At 34.3% G+C, this 12,965-nt stretch overlaps 1 protein-coding gene across 8 annotated transcripts in view; it reads right to left on the reverse strand.

Moving 5' to 3' along the window:
• Nucleotides 1-12,965, reverse strand: part of LOC110462776 (basement membrane-specific heparan sulfate proteoglycan core protein-like) — a 182,914-nt gene that overhangs the window by 99,631 nt on the left and 70,318 nt on the right. For 4 of the 8 annotated variants that reach the window (XM_021516932.1, XM_021516935.1, XM_021516934.1 and 1 more), the window contains 6 exons: nt 6,503-7,009; nt 5,961-6,089; nt 5,389-5,508; nt 4,289-4,405; nt 3,311-3,325; nt 192-308 (listed from right to left, as the gene is read on the reverse strand). In XM_021516932.1, coding sequence (XP_021372607.1) covers nt 192-308; nt 3,311-3,325; nt 4,289-4,405; nt 5,389-5,508; nt 5,961-6,089; nt 6,503-7,009 — 1,005 coding nt within the window. The remainder of the gene's footprint in view (nt 1-191; nt 309-3,310; nt 3,326-4,288; nt 4,406-5,388; nt 5,509-5,960; nt 6,090-6,502; nt 7,010-12,965) is intronic. The other 4 variants (XM_021516933.1, XM_021516936.1, XM_021516937.1 and 1 more) reach the window with 4 other exon arrangements.

The raw sequence follows: 12,965 nt of genomic DNA on the forward strand, positions 1-12,965 counted from the left end.
CAGTGAGCAAATGTCATGGTAGATGATGGATCTGTGAGATTCCAGTTGGTGTGCAGGTATAATTTCCAAGGCGAGTGTGTCATAGATTTATATATCCGATAAAGCGTAGCAATTTCTAGTCAGCAAGTGAAGGCATCTTTCTTCAAGCTGTGATATCTGGCAATCATGTGACTATCCTGTACGTGACTTACGACAGTCCAACTCGTCTGTTGTATCGGGACAATCATAAGTTCCATCACATCGGAGTCCTTCATCTATACATTGCCCCATCTCACATCGAAACTCTGTCGGCTTGCAGGGTACCGACTCTAAGTACAGACAAACCCATTTCATCACTGACCAAGATCCAGTCTTTTAGGTATAAATGCCATTGATAAAAACTTTATACAAAATAAATAAGATATTTCAACATAAACGTAAAGCTAAAATGTGAAATAATGTCCCTGACCTGAGCCAACATATAACTATTTTGCAAGCCCTTTATTGGTTGAACAATGCAATACATTCAAAAGATTAATATACACTTATCTATGATTGGCTAGTATGCATGTTTCTCTATATAGCTAGTTGGTTAATCAAAACTTGACTCTGATTGGTGGATCTACATTTGTCTCTAATTGGCTAATCTCATTTGACTCTGATTGGCTGATCTACATTTGATTCTAACTGCTTTATCTACATTTCTCACTCATTACTTCAGCTCTGCTCAGCTATGATTGACTCTGATAAGGTCAGCTACCTTTGACTTTTGATTGGGTAATCTGCATTTTATCCAAATTGGTTGACCTATTCTCGACTCAAAAAAGGTTCATCTGGTTTTCCTTTTTGAACCATTGTACATGCATAATACCATTCCTTCATAATCATATAGTTCATTTATTATATAAATATTATTGTATATGATTTTCTCCTCGAGAAATGTCATTTCACTTTAAAGAAGGCTGCAGTTATAGAAGAAACCTACATGTATACATCATGCAAGTATCACTAATCATGCTACATTTATAGACATTTTTTGCCTGCTAAAACACAAATATTTAGTACATAATTCACCATAGATAACTGTACCACAGTGATACAATGTAAAAAACAATACACACAACAATAGCACCATGGGTCATTACCACCAATACATATAAAGCCCCAGTCACATATTGTGGTTGGCCTCTGATTACTGACCAAAGCCCAATGCTTCCCACCACAATGCTTTGACAACTCAAGCAAGGGGTTTATAAAAAGAACTTAAATAAGGACAATTTGTATGAAGATTGCGATATCTAGAAAACCTTTTCAGAATGTGCATTTCAGAGAGATTTTCTACAAACAAAAGATACTGCTGACAAAAAGTTTAAAATGATCGAGATTTTATGGTGAGAACAGTTTAGGAAATAGGTGTTTAGCATAGAAAACGTCAAATAGAAAGTGCTTCATTAAGTAATGACAAGCACTTGAAAACTGTTTTAAATACCACGCCTACAACAACACCAAACATATTGTGATTGTTTAGTGGGCAGAATATCACACAACTTTACATCAACTAATATGTATAATGTTCTGTTTTATCTGTGTATTTCAGTACAGATAATCGCCTCAACTGGATCATATATCATACATATTCATTTATCTTTTTAACAAACACACATCACATTTATTATTAAAGATTTTTTTTTTTTTTTGGCTTCCTCAAGTATATTTGATCTATCATATCAATAGATATATTTAAGCCATATCTTAACCTTAGCAAAGAATTAATGTCTGGTAAATACAAGATTTTGATCCTTATGATTGTACTAGTCAAGTCATGCCATGACTTTAGTAAACAATGGATAATCTAACACAAAATGAAAAAGTCTTGGGAGTCTTTTGATAATAACATAAATGTTTTGAATAAAAAACAAATCTAGTACTTCTTGTAGTTTTTAAAATGTTACAAGGAATTTCAGGTGAAAGAATTGTTCAAATTTTACATTTGGATTTTTCTTTTTTCATAATAACTATTTTTCAGGGTATGTAAAAAAAAATCTGCAAGTTTCTTACATGGTACATTACAGCATACATATATAATTATATATCTATAAAGAAGCCTTGAGAAAATGTTGTAGACATGCATGTGCAGGAAAGATAATTGGGTTCAGAATCTCATGGGAATTAAATATAAGGGATATGTTACATTTCTGCATTCATGAATATAGAATATTTATGTACTTAACATAACAGAAACAGATGTAAGCTTAAGTACAGGATGCTGACTGAACAGATACAGTTTTTACAGGAATATATTTTAAAATGCACTAGATACAAGACATATTTTATATTTTCTGGTTGCTTTTAACAGCTGGGTTTTGGTTGCAGGATATTTACAGGATTCTGGCAGAATAACGCAGTATTACCTAGGAGGAGGATTTCTAGCAATACAAAACAGGACACCATACTTTCATACAGACACACTGTACATGTGACACACATTTGTCTATATCCAGCGCAATGCTGTTGGATAAAGCCCCTCCAAAACCTTCTTAGCTTAACTTGGTGCTAAACATACTTTTCTTAACTCATTCACCCCTAAAATTTTATAATGAACTATTCCAACCCTTGAAAAGGAAGAGTTCAAATGTGTCTTCAGGGGTGAATGAGTTAACATATTTACCTTCACATTGAAATGTATATACAGTGATAAGCTCACATTTCCCTATATGACTAATAAGACCCCAGAAAAAGATGAAATAGAGACATCAGACTGCATGGTTACAGTAATTCATCCTATACAGTAAAACCTTGATATAATGCCCCTCGTTTCTTTTGCCATAGTAATTGTTGCCAACACATTTCAAGTGTCCCTTTTCTTTTTTTTCTTTACATGTCTCATTCTTACCAAATCCCTTTTTAATGCCAAAATTTCTCTGAAGGGTTGAGGGCAATATAACTTGGTGTAATCGATACTGACAAGTGTTTTTTCCCAGATAGGACACTCATCTGTAAATTCTGTTTAATAAGTGGGTGGGCTTATCAGTGAGCATGTGCTTATCATGTGTAATATTTAATAAAAAAATATGGTTTAAATCTTTTTGAGAGTATAAATATATAATATTGCATGTGCACAACACTTTTAGCAGATAATGAAAATGAGATACAAAATTTGAGTTCAAAAAGTTGGAAAAATTGAAAAGCTGAAACCTATTTATACATTTACATAGAACATTGCTATTGTATGTTTAACACCATCAGCTAAGTAAGAGGGTTTGAAAGCCTTTTTACACAGTATCATGACAAGGTCACTAGAGGTCACAAAAGGTCATGAAAGGTCACAAACCTGTTGGACTGGTTGCTGTTGAAAGAAAGAGTAGAGACAAAGTTTTATCAAACCTTGTTCCATAGGAGAGCAAAACAAACATCAGTTTTTAACTCATTCACCCCTAAAGTTTCATAATAAACTATTCCAACCTTTGAATTGGGAAAGTTCAAATGTGTCTTTAGGGGTGAATAAGTTAATGGAAGACAGACAAACACATCAAATCATTCATTTCTTAAAAAGGAAGGAAAAAATATTGAAATATTGTTTAAATCAGAACAAAAGAATCATCACACCACACTGAACTAATATTAGTTCACTGAAAATGTTTATTTGTTCCTAAGAACAAACACGTTGTGTAGTTTCTAACCTGTTCCTTGTTATCAGGTGAGGTAGAATACAATCTAGTGCTATACCAGCATATTATCATGATATAGAAGTGTAGCATTGTCGGCACATCTATTGTTCTAGTTCGGCTGCTGGATAATTAGCAAATCACAAAAGTAAGCATAATTTTATTTTTCTAGTAATTAGGTTTAGCACTCCGTAAGTTGAGACATGACTTCACAAAAGTATGGAACTACAGTCAGTTCAAAATCTATAAAATTCAGTTTGTTTATTATTCCAATATGTTCAGGTCTTTTATATTTATAACTAGCAAATTAAAGCAAGTACTGTTTTCACACTACTTAAGCGTATCTAGATTTGGCTGTAAAAATGATTTCTTAGCAATGAGTTCATAGCCAGTTTTTGTTCATTAGTTATGTATGTGTTTTAAACAAATCTCACAACACATCACATAATTTTCAAAGGCTTGAAAATAGCTCTGAACAAAATTAACTCATTCACCCCTGAAGACACATTTGAGCTCTTCCAATTCAAAGGTTAGAATAGTTCATTATGAAACTTCAGGAGTGAATGAGTTAAGCATCAGCGAATTAAATCTGATCTGCAGTGCACAAGGGTAGGATTATTGGAGACTTTTTGTTGGACACTTACGACAGGCTAATTCATCAGTTCCGTCGGTACAGTCCGACACCGAGTCGCACCTCAGATTCTTGTCGATACACTGTCCACTACTACACTGGAACTGCTGATCAGTACATGGCACTACAGCTGTAGGAAAACACAATATCGACACAGTCGCAAAGTGGCTTAAACCAGCCAACCTTTCATTAATCTTATACAGTGTTCCAACACTGTACATCATGAAAGTCCCAAATGTTCAGGAAGGTATTTCAATTATATCATGAAGTTTTTAAAAACAAAATGTGTGATCGTGTCTGGTAGTTTTGTTATCTTCAATGCACGTTTATTTTATGAAAATATGAAGTGAAAGACTTAATTAGAATCAAAGCGACATGCTAATTATGGAACTCCAAAAACCAAAATACTTACTGATGGTCCTGAAATTAATACTTAATTCTTCACTATGCAGAGAAGTTAAAGCTCAGAAAACCAATTATAATTCTTGCATCAAGAAGGAATTAAAGAATTAAAAAGAGAAGCAACATGCCAAACATTACAAGCCAGATAGGATTTGAAAGTTCAAATAACGTTAATTTTAATTGATTAAAAGTAAAAAACCATGAAGACAAAAAAGTTATATATCTTTGTTAAAATTAGTCTCCTCAATAAACACTAAACATACCACGGTATATCAGTAACAGAATAGGTATTCAGAAAGGCCAATAATTTTTCAAATATAAAAAACCTTAAATTACCTGTTATCAATCAAGTTTAACGAAAGTATCAAAAGTATTTAGTGTGAGATACTAAGCGTATCAAACAATTTCTTGTAAGATATTTATTTCCAAAAATTACTTCGTGAATCTTTAAAAAAACAAAACTGATATCTTAACATTTCCATTCTGATAAAGAATGAAAATTGGCATGTTTACAGAAAAAGGAGACTGAGTTTAAGTGTTACTACAAAATTCTGTCACGATATCATTAACACATTCACCCCTGAAATTTTGTAATGAACTATTCCAACCTTTGCACTGGAAGAGTTCAAATGTGCCTTAAGGGGTGAACGAGTTAAGAGGCCACAGTAAAATTGTTCCAATAATGAGGTGAACAGTGTGAAAGAGCCTTACGACAGCCTTCCTCGTCACTTCCGTCAGTGCAGTCCTCCTGGTTGTTACAGAGGAAGGCTTGGGGGATACACTGAGGAGTGGAGCGACACTTCACCTCCCCCTCGTTACAGGTCACCGGTGCTGTAATTGCAGAGGTTGTAGAGTGATTGTAACTCACATTGAACATGATTGAATATAGTCTCTCGCACATTTGTCCATGCTTGCCAATAATCTAAAAAAGTACAACTTGGATCTTCACAATATGAAAACCAGTAACCATGATTCTTCAGGGGATTTATACTTCTTAACATGTTTCACAAATTGAAGAATGTTTTTTTCATCTTTGCAGTAAATCCATGTTATATGTGGGTTTTTTTTTTTTTTTTATTTTCACAATAATTCTTCTTTTTATGGGCTTATGCAGAAAGTACACAGGAAGCTACAGCAACTATGAAAAATATTATTTATGAAAATGACTGAGAGTAGTATCCATAAAACTCTAGAAGTATAGTATTCAAATAAACATGAAACTGACACTATCCTTTCACACAAATGTACACTTTTCACTGTAGGAGCTGTACTACTGTACATACCACAATCCTTCTCATCTGACTGGTCATAGCAGTCATTCTGACCATCACACCTGTACCGGCCGTCAACACACTCTCCGTCATCACAGGTATACTGGTCAGGCTTACATGTTAACACTGAATCTACATCTCCTGCAAATCATGTCAAATATTTGTTTTACATCGACTAGGGTGCATTATGTTTGGGTTTTTTATAGTTATATAGATTGAAACTTTAATAAAAACCAGTCACTTTCATTCCCACCAAAAAAATCTGGACTGCAACATAACTTGACTACTCAATTGATTAATTAATAAAATATTAACAAGGTGTATTTATATCAGGTCAATTCAGTTCAGAAATTAAAACAAAGGCAACTATCTATAGTTATTTAGAATTAATAAGGGCAAAGGTAAAATTCTGTTAGATGTGCCAAACTTTTCACAATGATTTTGAAGAATTCTCATTTGACAAACAGAGCAAGTTGAAATAAAGAGTTCCTTTATTGAAGAAGAAAAACTGAAATTATCAAAATTTTCTCTTTATAGTGTGTGAAGTTTTTTACCCTGTAAAACACCAGTGTAGTCCATAAGAGCTCTAATAGAAAAGGTTGCCCCAATATCCTCATACAGCACTCTCTCTAGGCTAAAAATAGATCCTGTTTCTACGTCCTCCTGGTAGAAGGTGGCGTAGTAATTCTGATAAAGCTCCTCCGATGTAACATCACCGGCTCTTGCACTTGCTACAACGCCCTCCTCAGCATCCCGTGGGTAAAATATTCCAATGAAATCCCCTTTTTCTACCGCGATCGGGGGATTTGCTACTACGGTGTGGTTGCCTACAGCAGCAATAGGAAGCTCAGTCTGGCCCACCAGAATGAACTCCTCCGGGGAAATCTGTCGCCACACGCCAGCATACCCAACGTACCTTGGTACGATTCTGTAATAGTTCCACCCCACGACATACCCACGGCAGAAAAACTCGTTGTTGATGAGGAGGTTGGCACGGTTGTCTCCTGATCGAGGTAGTGGATTGGCATCTCGACCTGTGTAGTCAGGACAGGCACGGCCATCTGTAACAACAAGGGCAGATAACTCATGTCATGTTGGTGTCTGACAAATACATACACACTAATGAAGAATTAAACCACTGTAGTCCTTAAATACACATCTTTATGTTGGTTTATAAATAGTTTCAAAATTACAAGATTTCTTCAAACAATATTTTTCTTGACATTAATGTCATTGTTGTTATCCTTCTGTATATCTATTCGACTATCACGGAAATATCATACTCTATCAGAATTGCACCGGACTAAGGTACAGAAAAGTCGTTTGGACAGCATGTTCAGACATCTAATATCAACAGTCACTCTGGCAACTTCATTCTCTGATAAACGTATTTGCAAGTTTCTAATACACAAGTAATATTAAGTTTTCTTCAACAGAGATTTGAAAATGGCTAGAGTGACCTATTTTCAATAAACAGTAGACTATGACCTTGAACTTGGCCACAACACCCTGAAATAAAATTGTTTGTAGTACTGGCACAGTCATATTTGTATGAAATTTGATTAAAATTCATTCTGAAATGAAGACACCAGGTGATATCATAAAATAATTTTCCATAAATAGCAATGAGGACCTTGACCTGGGTACCCTGAAGACATATGACTCAGGGAATAAGCACAATAAAACAAAAACAGATTTGTTAAGTTTTATGTGCCCTAAAACCAAATCTATACTTATTTGGAACTTTTTAATATTTTACATGTGATGAATAGAAAACAAAGTGAATGGAGATAAAAACATTCCTCCTTTTTAATAGTATAACAGAAGGTCTTTTGTAAAGACTTTCTGAGATAAAGTTACAAAAACGTTTCCCTTGGTTACATGCAGACGTGTATTTGTAATATTAATCCAACATCTCCGTTAGGGCCACATCTATGTTCAGGGCCACATCTCCGTTCAGGGCCACATCTACGCGCAAGCATTATATTTCATCAATAACTAATATTCTTTGGTGCATTCCACCTTAACAAAACTGGTGTTTAATAGGAAAACCTTTCCCATTTGTTAAATCAGCTAACTAATGCTTTAAGTTTTGTCTAGACGCAACCAGCTAGTATACATTTCCAACTAACACATAATATATCATTCTATCTCTCCTTGCAGGTGTCTGCAAAAAAAAAAACTGATTCAAGTCAATCATGTTTTGATAGAATCCAGAAAGCCATAAAAGCTATCTATTTTTTGAGACTTTGGAAAACATTTTTAGTAGTTTGAACAGAGAAGCAATTCAGGAACACAAAAGTGTTTTTCACAAATTAAAACCTCATTACATTGAAATAAGACAGAGTCTACTTAATACCTCTTCCCTACCAAATGAAATGGACTGATCTGTACCAATGGCAGGTTTGAATTGGTTGGGAAGAAGAAGGGTTGTCAGATCACCAGCACTAATACCCAAAATCAAGAAAGCCTGAGGAAAAAATGTATGCTATCAACATACCAAAGTAACATTTTTATTTCTCATCCCCATTAGTAACTCAGTCTTAAGTGACTTCATATGTTCCTGTAGGTAGGATGTATCGTGCATAATCTTCACACGCCATCTTCCAGTGCATTTTACATGTGTTGCTATAAAGTGGAAAAAACTGTTAACTTTACACTTACGAAAATTTACAAGGAAAAATTCAAGTGATAGACACATGAGAACAATACAAACTCTGTTGTAGAATAAGCATGATGTCATAACTGAAGTATCGTTACCGCCGGAATAGCGAGATTGAAATGCAGAACATTTTCAGTTCATTTGGAATGAAAACATTGATTGGTTGAAATCCTCCTAGGTCCATTAAGGTTTAACGTGTGATTATAATAATGGTATACACTATATGAACAAATTCCGAAAGAAATACATTCTTTCAAACATGAACACAAAGGGATCTGAGTGTCTGTTTGCCTCCCCTCTCTGTAACCCCCTCTCCCAACCAAAAACAATGAAATAGACAAGCAATCATAGAATAAACTTGTCCCGTGTATCATACTGTCTGCAGTTTATTAATCTTTCTTCAATTTTACACTTAATTTGAACATGTAGTTGTTAATACATTCTATGTTGACGCTATGAGAGATTAACTCATTCACCCATAAGACACATTTGAACTCTTCCAATTCTATTTCATAATGAACTATTCCAACCTTTGAATTGGAAGAGTTCAAGTGTGTCTTCAGGGGTGAATGAATTACTCACAAAAAGTTTTCTAAACAGTAATGATCCCTACTCCAAACATAGTAGTTGGTATCCCTTCTCTTAGTGTTCCTCACAAACCTCTCCTCGACATCTTTGCTGATTTATGACTTTCACACACACCTGATCATTCCTTAATGCAATTTCCCTTTATTACACATACACATGCATCTGACAAGTTGAATCCATTTGACTGACCCTCTCCTCGGTACACTTTGCTTCCCTTGTCAAGTATTATTACAGTTGGCAGTCTGTTACCTGTTAACTTTTTCTCTCGATCCCTGACTATTATTACAGCAGTAATTTCATCTTGGTACCAGACAGTTTGACCCTTCCTTGGCTATTTATCCTTGTCCCAGACATATATGACTGAACCTCTGCCCACCTATGAGTATCCCTGTTTCTCCTATACACAATGTATAGAAAGTTTGCCCCCCACCCCCCATAAATCACCACAAAATGCAATTTTATTCTGGAAATATTTTGGTACTTTAACAGGTGTTTCCTTGGTTACTTGGAGCCAATGTATGACACATTCATGGTTTATGAAGAAAACTAATCCATTTCTACAATGTGTTACTTTTTCTTCAACGAAACTTTGTCCTTGCTAAAACCAATAAAAATTTATTTTTCGTGTGACTCAAGTTACATACCGTATTTATGTATCAATGAGCCCCTCCACAGTGTCACCCATATGTTTTCATATAGTCTTTATACCTTTCAAAATTACATTATCTCTGTATGTAAATTTGCCCTTATAACCAGTTCTATGTTGATGGGCAGTGCTGTTAAGCATGTGACATTAAAATAATGATTACAACATTAATATCACTTTTATATTAATCCTAATATCACTTTTTTATTAATCCTAATTCCTATGTTAGTTATATAAATGGTAAAAATAAAGACGGCATGAAAATTGATCGTTTTACAATAAGCTCCTCTGTAAGATGGTTACCCTTTGTTCTATTAACACAGGTGTAGTACAGTTAATAGTTCTACTGAATTGTCTTAAGGTAGAGCATACCAGTGTTCTTGTTGCATCTCCAATGAAGAAGAGTTCCAATTTATTTGGCATTTTTTTCTGACTTGGAGTTAATTGTCTGTCCATTTCCTGTAGCAAAAAGTTATTTACAAAAGAAACTTATTTACTATTGATTTCTTTTTTCATTGATCTGGATGAGCCCATTTATGGTCTACAGTGGTGAAAGGGTTAAACATATGTTTCAGTAAAAGTTTAATCATGTGATGGTATATTGCCTGACTTTTAATATCAATGTGACCAGGTGGAAAGAAAGTATAGGTTTGGATCGATAGATATACTAATCATTGTACGATCACACCTTTTTCTAGTTCATTGGTTTGATATGATGCATTAAGATCATGTCATGTGATTTCCGGCACCGTGTGATTTCACTCCGAATTATTTTGCTGACAAGTCAGAAATGGACTTGTGATTCATGGTTTCGAAACAAATATCCACTTAACTTTTTAGACTTTCCTATTTTAGATATAAAGGGCCTTTGTATGAAATTACTACAAGAAATTTTAATTATACCAAATAATTTTACCCATAATAATATAAAAACATTATGTATACGTCATGTTTCAATATAGCTGTTGTGGGGATTATTTTTTCTGATTTAATATAGACTCATAATGTTACTAAGTAGGACCTAGAACTACGTGATATTATATGTTACCAAAGATCAGGTGTGAATCTTTTTTAAAGGAAATATTGTCTTTCAAAATTCCAGCTTTCCAATACAGTGTGATGTAATATGGAATACCTGGTAATAGCTATTTATCTTCAATAAGTAACTCTGATACAATCGCTTAAGCATTCATAACCGTATAATAGTGTTATTCCGCAAACATACAAGAAACTTCACCTAAACAAATCAAACCCATGAAAATTTGTTGCAAGACAAAACAATATGGTGTATTGTTGTATCAACACATCAAACAAACAGATCATTTCTCTGCAATATGTATCAAAGGGAGACAACCCACACCCAGTTGTTTATACGTCTGATACCACCGGCGATGATGCCTTTTTTCAATCAAGTCATCCCCAACAGAAACATTACTGTATACATGTACATGTAATTGGTGTGGTCTGGCGGCTTTGTGTTCCTCAGGCTTGACTAACATGCAGTTGATGTATCATCCAGATTTCCTGGTATGAGTCTGTTTTGTTTGTCTTACCTCTACAAGTCTTGTCATAACCGTATAATCACCCGTATAGCAGAACCTCCATAATAGACTGTTTGTCTTACCTCTACAAGTCTTTTCATAACCGTATAATCACCCGTATAGCAGAACCTGGATAATATACTGTTTGTCTTACCTCTACAAGTCTTGTCATAACCGTATTATCACCCGTATAGCAGAACCTCGATAATAGACTGTTTGTCTTACCTCTACAAGTCGTGTCATAACCATATAATCACCTGTATAGCAGAACCTTGATAATTCAATTTTTATATATGTTATCCTTCTGGACATCAATATGTCGTTTAGTAATAGCCCTAAATGCAATAATCTGAAATATTTTCTTATTCATGACGATATTCTGGAAAACGTAAATGCTATACATTGAAACTTATAAATTTTACTTTGATATAAAGTTTGACAGTATTGTATGACAGCAAAGATAAATATATGAAACATAAATGTAGTTTTTTTAAATGTCGCACTATTTACTGTTGATTTTAAATGAAAAAGTCACTATTCACAATATCAAAACTTAAATATTGTGTTATCTTTTAAATTTCCATAGCAATGTTTACAAAATTTACCATAAAACGTCAGACTTAATTAATATAGTTTCAACTTGCGCTGATAAACAACTTCTCAGCCACCCTTATCTTGGTACGTACATCTATTTGCTGGGATTAGAAATATAACATGAAGTATATAAACATTGACTTTGTATCAACTGTGAAACATTTACAGTTGATACAGCTGCTCCCTAAATTATACATTGGTATGTATCGTTACTGGCAGACAGCCCAGGTACACACGATACATGTTACGTTCTGCAACATCAATTAAAATAAAAAATGGAAAATATCAGGTGGGACATACCTTTAATAGGAGTAGCCAAGTTAAAACAACAAGATGTTACAACATGAAAGTTACACCTTCATTTTCCAGTTTTTATAAACTTTTCCAATGAGATCTTTGGTAGAGTGCTTGAGCTCACCCCCCAATAATCATTATCATCTAAAAAACTTAACCTGTCTAAAATGAACCCTTATTATCAGCACCTGTCTAACCTGAATCCTAATTAATCACACACTTGTCTAAACTGAACCCTTATTAATCACACACCTGTCTTAACTGAACCCTTATTAATCAAACACCTGTCTAAACTGAACCTTAATTAATCACACACCTGTCTTAACAGAACCCTTATTTATCATAACACCTGTCTTAACTGAACCCTTATTGATCAAACACCCGACTAAAATGAACCATAATTAATCACATACCTGTCTAAACCAAACCCTTATTAATCACACACCTGTCTAAACTGAACCCTTATTAATCAAATACCTGTCTAAACTGAACCCTAATTAATCACACACCTGTCTAGACTGAACCCTAATGAATCATATCACCTGTCTTAACTGAACCCTAATTAATCATGCACCTGTCTAAACTGAACCCTAATTTATCACACACCTGTCTAGACTGAACCCTTATTAATCAAACACCTATCTAAACTGAACCCTAATTAATCACACACCTGTCTTAACTGAACCCTAATG

Source organism: Mizuhopecten yessoensis, unplaced genomic scaffold (assembly GCF_002113885.1).
Source record: "Mizuhopecten yessoensis strain PY_sf001 unplaced genomic scaffold, ASM211388v2 scaffold10829, whole genome shotgun sequence".
Taxonomy (NCBI): Eukaryota; Metazoa; Mollusca; class Bivalvia; order Pectinida; family Pectinidae; genus Mizuhopecten; species Mizuhopecten yessoensis.